The sequence below is a fragment of the Macaca mulatta genome, chromosome 13, assembly GCF_049350105.2.
Source record: "Macaca mulatta isolate MMU2019108-1 chromosome 13, T2T-MMU8v2.0, whole genome shotgun sequence".
NCBI classification, from domain to species: domain Eukaryota; kingdom Metazoa; phylum Chordata; class Mammalia; order Primates; family Cercopithecidae; genus Macaca; species Macaca mulatta.
The window spans coordinates 26,303,996-26,322,619 of NC_133418.1; the positions used below are offsets into that span (position 1 = coordinate 26,303,996).

At 43.1% G+C, this 18,624-nt stretch overlaps 1 protein-coding gene across 1 annotated transcript in view; it reads right to left on the reverse strand.

Annotated features, from left to right (window-relative positions):
* RMND5A (required for meiotic nuclear division 5 homolog A) overlaps positions 1-17,484 on the reverse strand; it is a 61,806-nt gene extending 44,322 nt beyond the window's left edge. The window contains exon 1 of the mRNA XM_015112803.3: positions 16,965-17,484. Coding sequence (XP_014968289.1) covers positions 16,965-17,106 — 142 coding nt within the window. The 5' untranslated portion in view covers positions 17,107-17,484. The remainder of the gene's footprint in view (positions 1-16,964) is intronic.
* Between the last annotated feature and the right edge of the window lie 1,140 nt (positions 17,485-18,624).

Here is an 18,624-nt window from a genome sequence, read left to right on the forward strand (position 1 = left end):
GAATTGAGTCTTGAGAACACCAAGTTTATGAGGCTGGGAAGAAATAGAACTGGAAAAGGAAGGCTAATAAGGACTGCTGAAGCACTAACTGTGATGGAGGAGGAAACTCAAGAAAAGTATAATGTTGGGGAAACCAAGAGAAGAAAATGTGTCAAGGAAGGAGGAGTAACCAGCTGTGTTGATGTGCTACTAGGTCAAGGAAGATGTGGACTGAGAATGGCCAGTGGATTTACAATGTGGAAGTAACCAGTGACGATGACAAGAATAGTTTCTCTAAAGCTCTATTAAAAGAAATCCTAAAAGGTTACAGGAACTGTGAAGAGGAACTATATTAAGTCTGTTCAATGACAACTACTGAGAGAAATGAAAGGTAAGAAAAAAGCTTTCCTTATCTCTAAATACAGTTGCACAAAGTTTCTATCAAGTGTTTCCAATTTTCAATGACACAATTAGGTTTCCAACTTCTAATAATTTAGGCTAAGACAAGACTTGGTACTTCAAGAAATTTTCAAAATCTGTTTAAAAGGTGTTCCATAGATTTCTTGGACCAAAAGCATCTAATTGCCTCAGTAGCTCGTTCTGGCCATTTCTGATCTTTCTGTACTTAAAGCATACCTAACCTCAATAGCCTCATCTTCTCTATGAACCCATCTGACCACAGACTTACTCTCTCTTCTGAATTTCTGGTAACTTCTGCCCTCTCCCCTACTACTCCCCCCGCACTTAACTATAACCCATTGTAACAATTTCATGTATATATATCATCATCAGTCTCTACTAAACATAAGCCCCCAAAGGAAGGCCAAGTCCTTATTGCAAATTGTATACTCCAGTTTTATGTTAATAGTGCCTGCAAATGTGCAACACATACAAGTATCTGAATTGATGGTAAATAAAATGAGGAAAAAAATTTTTTTTTTTTTTTAGAGCCATATTCGACAAATGGTGCTGAGACAACAAGATATCCACATGCAAAAGAATCACATAATATATAAAAACTAATTCAAATGAGCCGAATGCAGTGGCTCATGCCTATAATACAAGCACTTTGGGAACCCGAGGTGGGTGGATTGCTTGAGCCCAGGAGTTTGAGACTAACTTGGGCAACATGGCAGAACTCCGTCCCTACAAAGAATACAAAAATTAGCAGGCGATGGTGGTGCACGCCCCTAGTCCAAGCTTCTAGGGAGGCTGAGGTGGGAGGACTGCTTGAGCCCAGAAGGTCGAGGCTACAGTGAGCTGCGAGCATGTCATTACCCTCCAGCCTGGGCAACAGAGCGAGACTCTCTCTCAAAAAAATAAAAATAAAAATAAAAATTAACTCAAAATGGAATAAAGACCTAAATGTAAGAGCTGAAACTATCAAATTCTTGCAAGAAAACAGATGCATTTTTGACCCTGAATTAGGCAATTGTTTTTCAGATACGACACCAAAAGCACAAGAAACCAAAGAAAAAATAATTAAAATGGACTTCATCAAAATTAAAAACTTTTGTGTTGCAAACACTATCAACAAAGTGAAAAGATGGTTCATAGAAGGGGAGCAAATATTTGGAAATCACATTCTGAAAGGGTCTAGTATTCAGACTATATAAAGAACTCTTAAAGCTCAACAATAACAAGACAAACACCACAATTTAAAAATGGGCAAAGCACAAGGCAACGTTCAAGCCTGTAATCCCAGTACTCTGGGAGGCCAAGGTGGGAGAATCACTTGAGCCCAGGAGTTTGAGACTAGCCTGGGCAACAAGGCAAGACCCTGTCTCTACAGAAAAAATACAAAAATGTGGCTGGGCATGGTGGCTCATGCCTGTAGTCCTAGCAACTAGGGAGGCCGAGGCAAGTGGATCCCTTAAGCCCAGGAGGTTGAAGCTGCAGTGAGCTATGGCTGCACCACTGCATTCCAGCCTGGATGACAGAACAAGACCCTATCTCAAAAAAAAAAAAAAAAAAAAAGAAGAAGTCAAAGATTTGAATAGACATTTTTCAAAAGAAGATACACAAATAGCCAATAGGCACACAAAAAGATGCTCAATAGTATTGGTCATTTATGAAATGAAAATCAAAACTACAATGAGATACTACTTCATGCCCACTGTGATTGGCTACCAGGAAAACACAGTAACAAGTGTTGGAAAGGATGTGGAGAAATTCAAAGCCTTCTCCATTGCTATTGGAATATAAAATGGGGCAGACACCATGGAAAACAAGTTGGCAGTTCCTCAGAAAGTTAAACAGTTATCATATGACCCAGAAATTCCACTTCTAGTTATATACCCAAAAGAACATGTCCACACAAAAACCTGAATCAGAATGTTCACAGTAGCATTATTCGTAAGACAAAAACTGGTAACAAACCAAACCTGCAAATGATGAATGGATAAACAATGGATTATCCAGTCATTAAACGAAATGAGGTGCTGATACATACTATGACACAGATGAACCTTGAAAATATTACATTAAGTATTCAATAAGCCAGACACAAAAGGCCACATATTGTGTCATTTCATTTACATGAAAGGTACAGAATAGACAAATTTACAGAGACAGACGTAGATTAATGGTAGTTGGGGTGGGAGGAGGCAGGGTGGGAATGGAGAGTGACTGTTAGTAAGTGCTGGATTTCTTTTGGAAATAAAGAAAATGTTTTTTAAAAGAAAGTTATACCTCCTATCCATCCAGACTCATTTATTTCTATATCAGTAGACAACAACATAGGAAAAATATAAAAAATAAAAAGGGTGCCAGGCACAGTGGCTCACGCCTGTAATCGCAGCACTATGGAAGGCCAAGGCAGGCGGATCACTTGAGGTCAGGAGCCTGAGACTAGCCTGGCCAATATGGTGAAACCCCGTCTCTACTAAAAATACAAAAATTAGCTAGGCATGGTGTTGGGCAGGCGCCTGTAATCCCAGCTACTAGGGAGGCTGGGGCAAGAGAATAGCTTGAACCCTGAAGGGGGAGGCTGCAGTAAGCTGAGATTGCACCACTGCACTCCAGCTTTGGTGACAGAGCGAGACTTGAGACTCGGTCTCAAAAACAATAATAATAAAAATAAAAAAGGAGAAGCCAAGCTGGAGGAGACAGGTCACCTAGAATTTACCACTGAACTTCCATGCACCAACCTTGAAATCTGCTGATATTTTCAAATCGTAGTAACTTATATACCTAGAGTTTGGTGCTGTTTGTTACCTCCTTTTCTTCCTTTACCATCTACAAATTCCTCTAATTTTTGGTTTTCAATTTTATGAATGACAGATACAAGCAGTTTACGGCCAATTAATTAATATTGAGAGTTCTCAGAATGCTCCAAGGAAAAATAATTTCTACAAGGTATTTGGAAACTCAAGAAAAGCAGAATGGAATAATCTGAAAGAGAACCCTGGGAAAGCCCTGTTAAGAGAGAAATATTTCACTAATGCATTTTCAAATGGATTCAGTGGAAAGCGGCCAAAGGTAAAAACAGGTTTGAAAATCACTATAATGACCAGACTGACAGTCAACCAAACTTCTATAAGTCCTACTAGGAGAGTTCTAATGTTTTTTTGATCTCTCTGTATGAAAACACAACCTGCTTCTAGGGGAACCTTTATGTGAATGAAATCTAACTGGATTCAGTTCCTAGAAGAAAAGCTGGGAAGTTAACTGTGACAGTCATCTGCACCATAACTACATCCAGGTTGGCCGCTGCAGTGGTCACTTATCATCCAGGAGAAAGTCCTGCACTAACTGTGTCTTCCAATATAATAAACCCAGGGAACCCAGGCCCAATACATGAGCCTGAAAGAACAGCTCTGACGCAATGCTCACTCATCACTGAATGGTCACAAGTACTTTTTAAAGTCACTTTTATGATTAAACAAGTATAAGAATTAGCATGTTCAATACAAGCAAAGAACCAACATATGTAGACAATCTACTTGTGTTGCTTTATTAAGTTAAAAATTTCAATACAATAGAACAGCACCTTTTATTATATAAACAGATTTTAAGCACAACACTCTCAAAATTTTCAAGTTCTGCCCTTGAGACTCACTGCTTTGCCATTTCAGCATGTATTCCCACTAGTTTCACAGAAACAATAAATTAGAAAAATGTTTCCACAGCATCCTATACTTCCCTATCAGAGTTTCATACTTTGTTGTAAATAGTTATTTGTCCATTCCTCCCACAAAATTAACTTTAGTAGGAAATATGACTAATCCTCAATGTTTAGCATAGTAACTGGCATATACTACACATTCAATAACTAGTTACCAAAAGAATACATATGAAAATATTTAATTATGTATTACATAATCTCAATTTCAAACCCAGCATTGAAGACTGTCTGATACTACCAACACCCTCTGAAACTGCCAGCAGTTTCACTCAGCAGTTCACTGATCCCTCACTCTCTCACAGAATGTTTAGCATCTGCTACACAATAGCACTGCAGCCTAAGTTCTCCAAATATCAAGTAAGTTAGGAAATAATACTGTTCCTGATTGTCAACAACATTGTCGCCTACGTAGAAAATCCCAAGGAATCTACACACAAACACAATCCAAGAATAGGTGAGAGTTCAACAAGGTCACAGTATCCAAGATCAACACAAACATACAAACACACATATGCCCACATATTTCCAAATAACACACATTCATAAAAGAGTCCCCCTGCATCAGTTCCCTCTCTCTTCCAAATAACGACTTCTCCCACCAACCCCAGGAATTAATGGGTTTGTGCTCTGACTCAAGTCACTTTTGAGACAGTTTCTTTTTTACAAAACTATTCCCACATTTGTCAAAGATGCAATGAAACATCTCTAGTACATAATGTGACCCTACAAAAGTACATTCTAAGTCAGAATATAGGAAGGTAGAACAAATTTACATATTAAAAGGGTGACTGGTTTGCACAAAGCTAAAAACTGTAAAATCCCTAGTTATACCTTGGTTACACCTTCAATATAGTTTTAGCATTTTGTACATACATTTGTTTTACTTTCTTCCTTACTGATCACAAGGGTTAAAAAAAACTACGTCTCATGTCCAGCTCTGTGACAAGATTTACCCACTATTTTGACTCACCTTAATACAATCAAGACAAATATATCATTAACACTGACAAGTATGTTTCTCATCCCTACTCAGTATTTGCAGTTTTAATTTTCTGTCTGCCACTTATTTTTATGATATGGGGGGATGGGGGCTCAACTACACAAACACACGGTTAAAGATAGCATTGCTAAAACTAAACAGCTGGTTGGTAGGCAGCACACCATGTTGTAGCCTGAAATGTCTGCTCATCAGGAGATAATAAAAAGTTCTAATTTGGTCTATAAAAGGCAGTTAGTTTAAAGGTGTCAATTACACCATGAAATACATGCTGCCCACGAGTCAAACATGAGACATGAGACCCACCATACTTGGGAGCACTCTATAAAAAAAGAGGGAAGCACAATATTAAAAAGTATTGTTGTGGTGATGATTTTCAAAAAGGTTGAAAATCATCACCACTTAAGACTAGAATATTTTCAGAGAAATGAGATTTCCCAGAAATCACTAAGACCTGGCTTGACATTTTAATGAATATCCTGTAGGCAGGAAAAATTTAAAATATCCAAGTTTATAAATATTACATGTATTGCATTTGAGCTCTTCTGAGTTATAAAAAGTTAACTCCACTTTCATAAGATGGACAGAGATCTTAAATTTAGAATTAAGTGGAAAGCAAAATGGAACACAAGTTCTGATGCAGATAAATACGAAGAAATCCATTTAGGAAACAAATCTAACCGTACCTAAATAAAAACTCAGACCTCATAGAGATATACTCCGGAATTCATTCTAGATTAGCTATTTAAATAAAAACATTAAAATCAGAAAGCAAAAAGAGTATTAGGCATCACTAAGAAGGCTGGTGCGGGGGAGAATCTACGATATACCACTCTTATAAAAGCCTTGATGCCTTAAAATACAAAATGAAACCAAGAAAAACAGAAAAAAAAGGTAAAAGGGAGAACTATGACATTTAGATTCAATTAACATTTATTGAGTGCTGAAGGCCTTCATCAGCAGTGTTCAAGATACTTTTCCCATGTTATCAATTTCTACACAGATTTAAGAAATTTAGAATGGGAATAAAGTAGATAAAGGATAAAAAGATCTAAGATTGACTCTACAAAAATCACTGACAAGGTGACCATAGATATCCTTGCGAAGTATTAGAATAGAAAAACTTGAAACTTGAAAAGGTAAGGTTGGTATTTTTTAAAAATAAAGGACTATTTCACTTCGTCTGTAGTAAAATAAACTGCGGTCCACTGAAACTTTGAGCTTCTTGTGAGCTACTTCAGCACCTAGGACACAGCGGCTGCTTAGAGGAAGGAGAAAATGCATAAAATAGAACACATCAATTTTTTTCTGGAGGAGGTACACACAGAAAACAAATTTTTTTTTCCATATATTAGTAGCTGGTAAATCTGCAAGGTAAAAGCAAGCATGGTATTTGGTGTTCAACTCCTGACCTTTCAGAGAACAGTAAATTGACAGACAGGCATTCTGATCCAGAGAAATTATTAAAGACCACTGCATCAAATTAGAGGCACAGTGTGCTGCAAAACCAAGCGTGAGGAAAAAACGAAATAAAGTTAATATTTAAGAGCTCAATTACATGGTACAGACTAATAGTGCTACTGGAGCAAAGAACAATATCAATGACTATCATAGAGAAGACAGGAAAGGCTTCAAAGTATATGAGGCAAGAACTGCAGAGAGAAGAAAAAAGATACAGGCACGAGATTTTATTTGTTTGTTTGTTTTTGTTTTGAGACGGAGTCTCGCTCTGTCACCCAGGCTGGAGTGCAGTGGCCGATCTCAGCTCACTGCAAGCTCCGCCTCCCGGGTTCCCGCCATTCTCCTGCCTCAGCCTTCCGAGTAGAGTAGCTGGGACTACAGGCGCCCGCAACCACACTCGGCTATTTTTTTTTCTTTTTTTGTATTTTAGTAGAGACGGGGTTTCACCGTGTTAGCCAGGATGGTCTCGATCTCCTGACCTCGTGATTCGCCCGTCTCGGCCTCCCAAAGTGCTGGGATGAGATTTTAAACATATGTCTGTGACAGTCACATTTTAGAGAACCTGTTCACTCCCTTCAAATTCCAAGTATAAAGACTTAATCTCTAGGCATCTCATTTATCTCTGAAATGAAAGGTGGGACCACATTAGGTTTCCTGTAGCATTGGAATCTGGATTTCATATTTAAAAATCAAACTCAGGCCAGTTGCGGTGGCTCACGCCTGTAATTCCAGCACTCTGGGGGGCCGAGGTGGGTGGATCATTTGGGGTCAGAAGTTCAAGACCAGCCTGGCCAACATGGTGAAACCCCATCTCTACTGAAATTACAAAAATTAGCCGGGTGGTAGTGGCGCACGCCTGTAATCCCAGCTATTCGGGAGGCTGAGGCAGGAGAATCACTTGAATCCAGGAGGCAGAGACTGTGGTGAGTCAAGACACTACAATCCAGTCTGGGCCACACAGTGAGATGCCCCTTCCACCCACCCCCCGCCCCCACCCAAAACAAAAACAAAAACAAAATCCAACTCAGATTCCTACCTTTCCCTCTCCTAAACTTTCTATTTTCCACCTGGTTCCATAATGATCTACCCATCATTCATGCTTAAAACCTTGGATTAACCTTTGGTTTTTCCTGCCCTTTTCTCCTACTCTGCCAGACTCCATCTGTGCACCAACTCCTGGTCATTCCTTCCCTCAAAAGATCCCTTTCATGGGTCCCTTTAAATTTCTACCACCAGTACCCAAAGACAGGTCTCTGTTTCATCAAATCTAGGTTGACACTTAGCCTTAACTAACTAACCTTCTTGCCTCTACTCAAACCTCACTCCCAACTCCAAACCAACCTAAATATTGCTGACAACTGGTCTCTGATGATGTCCCCGTCCCCTCCCTATTCAAAATGTTCCCACCCCACCCCAAAGTAATTCAGTATCTTCCCAGTCTACTACTTTCCCTGGTATCCATGGCTTTACAAAACCTGATTCCAATGTAATTTTAATGCTCTTATCGCCTTTCCCCTGCAATCTGGTCCTTCACCTCTCACTCCTCTACACCTTTGTTCTTGCCATCCTCCCCTCCAGGCACTCCATCTGCTTTTTCTACTATTCGCATTCAATCTCTGCTACTAAAACTTCCCATAGGTAAAAAGAGTGTCTCCTTGTCTCAAATCCCACTCCTTTTTATCTGCACCACTCATGTAGCATTTAGCCTAGATACATAACCTTGCATTATAGGGCACTGCTTTTGTTTGTGTGTTTGTTAAAAAAATGTCAGTCTCATCTCCCTAACTGGACACAAAGTTCTCAGAGGATGAAAATGCCTGTTCTTTGTAACTCCTAGAAGATTTTGCTTAGTTCTACCTATAAGTGGTGATTAATAACTACTGATGAGGTGATCTAAAGTTCAGTTGAAATAATGCCTATCTACCCCCATGCAGTTCTTTCTAAGGGCTCTTTCTCTTCACTGGTGTCTGTACTAACCAGAAGCACTGTTATATACTGTGCCACGGTCTTGTTTTTTCCCCCTTTCAAATATGAGTCTGGTTTCTCCAACTAACTGCTAAGTTCCTTAAAGACTCTTTCTGATACCTTTTCAGCATTCTTTACAGTGTTAATCAGACCACTTGGCACAGAATGGTATTTAACATAAACCAGTAATAAAGACACCTAAATATTACTCAAAGTGTCTCAATTAAAGAGTGTGTGGGCCGGGCGTGGTGGCTCACGCCTATAATCCCAGCACTTTGGGAGGACGAGGCGGGCAGATCACAAGGTCAGGATATCAAGACCATCCCAGCCAACATGGTGAAACCTCGTCTCTACTAAAATTAAAAAAAAAAAAAAAATTAGCCAGGCCTGGGGGTGTGTGCCTGTAATCCCAGCTACTCGGGGGACTGAGGCAGGGGAATCGCTTGAACTTGGGAGGCGGAGGTTGCAGTGAGCCAAGATCGTGGCTGGAACCACTGCACTCCGGCCTGGGCAACAGAGCGAGACTCTGCCTCAAAAAAAAAAATAAAAAAGTGCTTAACACTACTTAAGGCACAGACTTTATAAATAACACGTCTACCCTGTTTTACAAATTTCAAAGCCAGTTCACATCTATTATCTATTTCATTCTCATAACTCTGTGATGTCAGTTAACTGAAGGAAAAACTGGCTAAGCAAGATTGTAGGATCAGGCTGGGTGCAGTGGCTCACGCCTGTAATCTCAGCACTGTTGGGAGGCTGAGGCGGGTGGATCACTTGAGCCCAGGAGTTCAAGACCAGCCTGGCCAACATGGTCAAACCCCGTTGCTACTAAAAATACAAAAATTAGCCGTGCATTGTGCACACCTGTAATCCCAGCTACTTGGGAACACATGAATCGCTTGAACCCGGGAGGCAGAGGTTGCAGTGAGCTGAGATCACACACCACTGCACTCCAGCCTAGGTGACAGAGTGAGACTCTGTCTCCAAAAAAAAAAAAAAAAAACCAAAAAGGTTGTAGAACCAGTAAACTGGCAGTGCAAGGATTCAAACCCAGACCTCCTGGGCCCAGGGTCAAAATTTTAGGTACTACTCCACAAGTACGGACTCATCTTCTCAACTAGCCTCCAAGTTCCTGGAGGACCAGGGCCATGAATAACATTTCTTTTAAAAGATTATTTCCTCATCTCCTCCCAAATGTCTTCATGTATCAATAAGATGAATTAAACCCATATGAATTCTGCAGATACAACAAACTCATCAGAAATAACACACAGCCTGACACTACATTGTGCCCCCGTAACAGAAGAAATCACCATCCAGGCCTCCATCTTAAGTGGAGATAGACTTGGTAATATAAGCCTATGTCCTCCCCAAATGACATTCCCAAACCACCCTTTTGAGCTCAGCCACACAACCACCACACCCACATAAGGTGAAAGCACACTGTATTTCTCAAAATCCTCGACTCCTGCCAGATAGTCTAGTCTTTGTTTTTTGAAGGGTTGAGCTAACATCTAATCTAAAGAGAATGGCCAGAAGTTTCTGCTACTCTTAGAGCTTTCAAGGAAATGGCCAGTTAGAGAGCATCATCTCCTGGAAGTACCATGGGTCTCCAAGTACACATAGCTCAGAGCCAGGGCCCTCCACAATTTTCTCCCTAATCTGCATTTTGGGATCATTTTCAAAGACTTCAGAAGCCTTACAGATGAAGAAGCAGGGTCCTAAATAACAACAAGTTAGTTTTAATATTCCAAGTGAACAGTTTGCTAAAACACCATTTTCACCATCCTAAAGACTAAGAGACTAAGACATGAAAACAACAGAAACTTCTCTATCAGCTGTAGTATAATAGTATCACACAAGTGTTGGCAAATTTCTCCTTACCAATGTTATTATCCAGAGTTTACTTTGGAAATAAAATAACTTTAGGAAAATTAACTTTACCATGTCAAGCATTAAAGTCATTTCAAAAAAGTTCCCAAGAGGAATATGAACCAAGTTGTATTCTCTAGTCTACAGATTAAGTCATACTAACAACTCACTACTTGAATTGTATGAACATTATAGTTAGGAGGCAAGGCAAAAGCTGAGAAGGCGAGACTACTCAGGAAAACATCTCAGAGAATGTTACTGATATAACATGTAGCTGTTCCACTGTAACAGACATCTATTACTCTGACTGGGTTTACGTGTTCCTTTCTAGAACTGTCTCTTCTCTACCTGATGAACAGTGTATCATAAGGCCAGATACCTCCTGAGGGGGTGAGCACAGCTCAAGGTGGCCAGAAGACCTGGCTCCCCGGCCCCAGTTACTGATTTAGGGAGAGAATCCAAAACGGAATAATAAAGGTACTCCCCGGAGTAACTCCAACAAAACAGCCACGTTCCTGTCTTTTGAGCTCCATTGGTCATCTCTACCCCATGGGAAGCAAACTTCCCTGAAAATGAAGCCAACAGTTGACAGAAGAGAAGATCAGTCCTGATGACATCCTTGGTGCCCCTGGAGCCAGCCTAGCCCTAACCTCAGCCTGTTTATACATCCACAAATTCCATTTTAATGAAAACTATTATGTCACCTGCCAGTCTAAATGAATAAGGTGCCCAATAACAAAGAATTAATTATCTCCAGAGTGAGCCTGGAAAAAAAAATGGCTAACAAAGTTAAATCTACTTCTAAACCCAACAGGAAACGCTAATATACTGACCTTTTATTCTTATCACCTAAAATAGCCTAAATAACTAGAGAAACAGTCTGTTCTTCTCTTAGAATATCTGAACAATGTCCACCCAAACTTTTATTTATGACCTACTGATATACTATTTTCCAGACTAGATGTTAAACACAGATACCAAATTGTATTCAAAACAAAGTCACTATTGACTCAAGAGTGTCTTGTCAGTATTTAGCAAAAGTCTAGGTAACAAAGGGGCAACCTGGCTATGTGGCCTACTCCATGTATACCACAGAATAAGGCTAAAAAGGTAAATAAAGCCCTGATATAATACATTTACTTTCGTTGAAAACAATATGCTCAACACTGGTCAGCTCTGAAAAAGCACAGATCATCCATATACACAAATAAGCATACTTTTCAACACATATATATAATATACACAATCCAAATTTTAGAGTGGAAGATTATACCTAACATGTGACCCTCAACCTCTGGTTTCTGTGTCCTGATGCAATATCATGCCACAGCGATGAGTTAAAAATGTGACCTCCACAAGATTTTTTTTTTTTCATGTTTACTTGCCTACTTACCTTCTCATTTGTTACCCCCACATTTTTAAAAAGAAACCGGTTCTCCAACTGGTAACCAAATTTTCAACAGTTTCTTTGATTCACCAAAGGGATACGGGTAGGAGTTATGGTTTACATGAGTTTTACTACGAAAAGTCACAAAATACACACACACCAAAGGAGTTTTAGGTGCCAATAGAGTATATGTTGATCACTCCCACAGATAAAGACATCTTTACCAACTTTCAAAGTGAGATAACACTAAGCCTTAATCATAGTAAATGGAAATACATATCCGATTCCTTAGAGAAAAAAGGGAAAGTGACAAATCGTCATTTCACTGGATTCTTTTACAATTTTTTCTGGAGGTCAGGCGTGATGGGTCATGTCTGTAATCCCTGCACTTTGGGAGGCCGAGGCAGGTGGATTGCTTGAGGTCAGGAGTTCAAGACCAGCCTGACCCACATGTTGAAACCTTGTCTTTACTAAAAGTACAAAAATCAGCCAGGCGTGGTGGTGGGCGCCTGTAATCCCAGCTACTCGGGAGGCTGAGGCAGGAGAATTGCTTGAAGCAGGAGGTGGAGGTTGCAGTGAGCTGAGATCACACCACTGCACTCCAGCCTGGGTGACAGAGGGAGGCTGTCTCAAAAAACAACAATGAAAATTTTTTTCTGGAAACTGGCATTTATGTCTGTGAAGTGGGCAACCAGGTGGTCCAGGAACAAGAGTAGAAAGATTTTTCACTGGGTGTGCTTTTTTATCATTTGAGTTTATACCATTTGAATGTACTATTTACTGGGTTATCTTTTTCATTGTTTGAATGGATACCATTTGAAATATATGACCTACTAAAAATTAATAAATGCATTTTAAATTTAGAAAATTCCTTGAAAGTCACTTTCAGAAACCACATTAGAACTCCGTTAAATAATAGTCTAAAAATAATCAGAAAAAAATACTGCATGTCCTTTACTCTTACAAAAACTGCAATTTTCCCAAGTATACTTTAAACATGTCCTGAAATCATTACCAACTGTTTCTGCCTAATTTTCTTTCACAAAGTATGAATTCAGAATACCAGCAAAACATGATAAATAGTTCTTTTCTGTTTTTCCCTTCCACCACAGTGGTGCTAATGGGAAACAACATAAATTTGCCAATAGGAAAAAAATGCTAAAAGGCATATAATCACAAATCAAATCACCAAAATTTAACCATACAGTAGCTAACCCTGTTAACTCAGGGTTATCCAAAGCGTGGCTCCCATACCACTGACGCAAATGGTAATTTTAGCTAGTATGTAAACTAATATTTAAATGGTTACGAATTTATTTTAACATGTAGTGTATTATACCTAATACCTACGCACCGCATGTAGGACTACACAAATATCATTGCCTAAGATAAATCTACTTAAGTAAAATCGTTAGTCCATCTGAAAAGTAAGAGTGCACATGTCTATGAGTGAAGTTTTAGAAGCACCAGTGCACTATACAAATTAGATCGAGGCACACTGGGAATGACCACCAGCCTACATTAAACCACAATGAACCTTACACCAAACTTTGTGCTCACAGGGAAACCCTCACTGAAAGGCTGACACAACTAAATGACAGAAGTTGTGATCTCTATTCCTTTTACCTTGGGCACCTCACTGCAGGCTCTGGCTCACTCCCCACCCTCCTATCTACCACCCTAAGGTTTCTAATTCCAAAAGCATGAAGTCTAGAGTCAATCAGTCTCCAGGGAGAGGAATGGTTTGGGCCTTGACACAGCTCTTCAATATTCTCCCTGGGTTCTTATTGCTTCTTCATATTTCTATTACAACTATGTTGTCCCTGAACCACCAATATTCCCTAACTGGCTACAGTACCAAGTCAAAGCCTGCACTTCCCTCTCAGAGCCTTATATTCCATTATTGTTCTCTGCTGCAAGCCTGATACCAGCACAACCCCATTTAAAAGAAAAAAAAAAAGATATTCTGTTCTGAGGCTGATGGATTTGGCTAGAGGTGGATTAAACGGGACAGCACAAACCAATTCACCCAGGTATGAGAGACCAGCCCATACTATCCTCATTCCCCCAAGGGTATTTGCACTAAGAAACTTTCATTTAAAAAAGATTAATGAGAGAAATTTTATGTGCAAGAATTTCAGGCTACTTAAAGGTGATTTAGACCACCTGAGAAATTTTAGGGCTCACTGCAGGACTATCTAACTAAACTCTATTTATGTATGATCAGTTTCCATCACAAACTATCCTAACAGCTCATTTAATATATAGCTGTCTGCTCACAACTTTAGAGAGGAAAAAACATTTTTAACATAAAACATTCATCCTCAGAAACTGAACCAATCCCTTTACGTTAGCTAAAGGATGCTTCTGCAACAGTCATTCACCAGTATGATGCAATGATGTGTTCCATATAGTCCTCAAAAATTCTGTTTTATTCACACCAGATTCTTGCAAGATTACCACACGTAATCTCAAAGAATGAGGTCCGGAAGTCCTGACAAAGGGGTCCCAATTAGAGCCTCTCAGGTTACCGGGATCATTTGCCCAGACAGGTATATTCAGAAGCCCTCAAATCTTCCCTTTAAACTTGAAAATAGAGTTCCAAACTCAGTTTTCAGTGAAATACCTTTGAGAAGGGTATATTTAAGTTTCAATGTAATATCTACCACATCACCTGCTGAGAACTTTAATTTAGAAATCACTTGTTTTCAAAAATACCATAGCCCAGATGCCAAAGCATGATGTTTATCTTCACACAAAAGAACACCAAAAGAAAAAAGATTTTATTTGGGAAGCTAGACCTGACACTTGTGGTATTTATTTTCTTTCACGTTTTTACTAAGTTTTAGCTAAAACTAAAGTAAACTACCTTTAGTCACTTAAACCTATTATTGAAGAATTAAAGGAAATCAAAGAGATACCAATATAAGACTAGCAATTTGGTAGACAAGAGGGAAAAAATTAGGCTGAAAAAGGAACACACAAACTCACCAACTCAGACTGTTTTTAACAGCATAGCATACTGTGTGGCCAACACCCCTCGGACCATAAATTCTGAGAAAAGTTCCCTAGTACCCAGTGAAGAGGTCAAAAACAAATTCTTGCCTCAGCAATTCCTCACCATCATTTTATCCATTTGAGACTGGCCCTAAATTTTCTAAAACAAAGCTCACAATCACATCCCCCTTCAACTTACATCCTCTATCATGGAAGAAAGGTACTTTTTGTTCCATCATTTTCCTCTCAAACTCTGCCTATGACCTGGTCCCTACAAAGGAAATGTTCCTTCCACCTCTCCAAGTCTAGGCCCTTCATTCTCTTCCTCCACTGGTTCCTTGGCGGGGCCGGGAGCACAGAGGGAATACCTCCCACCCCTGTACTGGATTTCCCACACCTCGGTTCACATCACATTTTTCTTCTTAACCCCCAGTAATCTGGCTTGTCTTAGCAATTCTATGAAACTGCAAACACAGAGGGTTACTGACTCCCAATAGCCAAATAAAAGCCAACCAACCTCTCCTTTTCTAAGCCCTCACCCTTTTCGGTTCCTGCTGGCTCTATCCAGCCTTGGCTCTCCACTCACCAAGGGAAATTCAAGACTGCGGTTAGACCCCAGTCTTTCTTCTGTGCAATCTAAGTGATCCCCTCCACTGTCCTCCTAAAAATGACATCAGAAAACAGTCTTAGACCTATGCATCTTCAGCCACCAGTAAATATGAGAGCCCTCGATTCTATCTTCATTAAGCCCTTCAACTTTACCTCACATGTCCAAAACCAAATTCAAAGTCTTCCCAGGATTCCTGTCCCATTCCACCTTCACTTCCCTGTATCTATGAACTATATCATCATCGCCACGTCAAATTTCCCTTCACAGGCAGCCACCAAGGTCTGCTCGTTTTTCCATACTAGTATTGCAACTCCTAAGAGAATTAATACGGTTTTTCCATATTAATATCTCATCCGCTATGACTGCAGGTTTGCTTCCTTCCTGGAGTTCAAAAATGACTGCAGTGCCCAGAACGAGAAGTTGCTGTAAGCCTCCTTTCCCATGGACCAGCACCCATCCTCAACTGAAATGCAGTCTGGGAAAACAAAGTGTGAAAAAACGAAGGAGGAGGGGAGAGACACTCAGCTAACGCCACTGCCCTCATCTCACCTGCCACAAATAATCTGCATCTTCCCCCAGCTACCAAACCGTCCTTCACATAAATTTCTGTTCAGTCCACAAGCTGAGAAGCCCCCTCAGCCTCTTTAATAAACCCATTAAATAAGTCCTTTACTTATTGATCAAGAGGAATCATCGCTGTGACTTTTTAAGTGTAAGAAAACCAAGCCTTTAAAAGTACTTGTCCTCAGGGCTTGGGGCAATAAAAAAAAAATCTAGGTGAAACACCTTCTATAGGAAAATTTATTTTTTTTGAAAGAACTTGACCAGACAAGCAAGTAACCAGCAACATGTGCACAATTTACTTGGGCAAACGTCGCCCGTTCCCCCTTAGTGTCATCAGAAGGTACACTAGGAGAACAGAAGGGTTTGATTGAGCTGGTTTCCAAGGAACCATGTCAGAGCCGCTGCGGAGTTAGAAGCTGCGTCCACATAGCAGCCAAATCATGAAGTTGCAGGAGAGGCTGTTGTTAACCCACAGCTAAGAATAACGCTCGACTTTCCAAAATAAGAAGAAGAAACGAAGTCCCCAGGCCAAGGATTCGCGGCGGCACAGAGGGGAAAGGGGGCCACCTGCACTGCCCTCATCACTCAGAGCCTGGGGTCCCAGGCGATTCGCGCACGGCCCGCAGGACCGCGCCGCGAGCACCACGTGAGACCCTCGGGGCCGGCTGGGGGCGGGGGACGAGGGGCGCCCACTCGCGGGGGCGACAATTTGCAGGTGCGATAGGCGGCCCCCACACCCACGTTTATCCGGACTGGAGCCCGCAGCTCCTGGCCGGGTTTCCGGGTGGTTCGCGCTCCTTCTGAATTAGCAGCGAAGTCGCGGCAGGTTCGAGGTAAATCGGGCGAAAAAGGAGAAAAAGTCTCAGGGGTCTGGGGGCCTCTGCGCCCCAGGGGAGGCGAGGGCCGGGCCAGAGGTGCGAGAGTGGGTGAGGGGTTCTCGCCGCGGGGCCGGGGCCGGGGCTCGGGCGGTGGGCCTTGCCCCGCGCGCCCACGCGGGCCGCCCTACCGTGGCTCTGCAGGATCTCGTGCTTGAGGCCGCCGGTGTAGTCGATGAGCTCCTCCAGGCCGCGCTCGCACAGCTGCCCGTAGCCCGAGAACTTGTGCAGCACCTTCTCCAGCTCGCGCTCCACGGTCACGCACTGATCCATGCCGGAGGCGGCGGCGCTCGGCTCCTCGGCGCCCGGGTGTCCGCAGCCGTTCGGCCCGAGCCCCGCCGAGGCCGCGTCCTGCTCCTCGTCCCCCAAGCGGGCGGCGCGGGAGGCTGAGGCAGCCGAAGCAGCGGGCGCACTAGCCGCGGCGCCGGGGGAGCCCCGCGCAGCCGGAGCCCGCCTGCCCCATGGCGCCCTGGCCCCGCGGCGCGTCGCCGCTGCTCCCGTTCGCTCGCTCCACCCGGCCCCGCGTCTCCGGGCCCCGCTAGCGACGTTCGGGTACCCGCGGCCGCGCGGCCGATTGTTTTTGTTTTCACGGGAACCGACTGATGACCTGGTTCTCCCGGGCGGCACCAAGCGCTGCCGACTGGGGGGAAGGGGATGGCCACCCGCGCGAGGAAAGGAGGCGGCGCGGGCCGTACCAAGCGCACCCTCGGGTGGGGGGGGGCGACCCGGGGAGAGCGGGCGGGGGAATGCGACCGGCGCCCACACGCACCGCTGCTCTAAAGGTGTGGGTCGTACCACGCGGAAGGCGTGCGAGGGAGAGGGCGAGGGTGGAGCGAGGCCCCAATTGGCCTGAGGAACTAAATAGGTAACTTTAGAGACAGCCCCAGCGCTCGGAAAGCGCTACAACTACGCGCTCCGTAAACAAGGGGGCGGAAACCGGCCTTCACCACTCCGCCCAGAAGTGGGGAAACCCAACCAATGGGCGCGGGGAGTGGTAAGAAACCAATCCCTGGCCGAGGCGTAAGCCTTCAGCCAATCCAGGCTGAGGGGCCAAACCAACGGGCTCGCTGTTGGAGGGGGTGACTTGGAGAGCGTACCGAGAGACGAGTAGTTTCTGGAAAGCCATAGGGGAAAACCAGACAAAAATACAAAGGGCTGTTTTCCGTAGGACGTCGCCCTGACCCCAATTTATTTCGTCTCCTCATCGCTCTTAAGGGAAAGGGGTACCGTCATTCCGAACTTTTGGGCGAGGCATCCACCTCCCGGGATGAAAAACCAAGCCAGGCCGCCCGGGCTGGTGCTGCGGCGGGTTGGGGCGCTAATGGGAATTAAAGGCGGGGATGATCAGGCCCGGGCGAGGGGAGCCGCTTGCTGCTAGCGAAAGGCCCGCGCCGGCTGTCAGCGCTACCCCGGGCTTGCGACACCCAGGAAGTCATGTCCCCATCCCCCGCGGGCCCTTTGGCCCCTTGGCCGGGAACCTCTTCTCCTGACGGTGGCCTCGCTCCAGAGCCATGTGCCGGGCAGCTTAGCCGGGTGGAAAGAACACGCGCTGGAGAGCCCGGCAGCCTGGCCCTTGCTCCCTGGGAAGCCTTATGCTATCGGATCGGATCGGCTTTGCCCCCTTGGGTAAATCCTTCCCATAACTTGCTATGGCGTCTCCAGCCTTGGCCTAGACCTCCTTGATCAGGGTCGGCTGCACTACCTTTGCATTTCTTTAGGAGCCCAGCTAGTTCGTGATTCAGGGCCTCTGCACTTGCCCTTTCCTTGGCCGGGAAAACTCTTCCTCCTGCC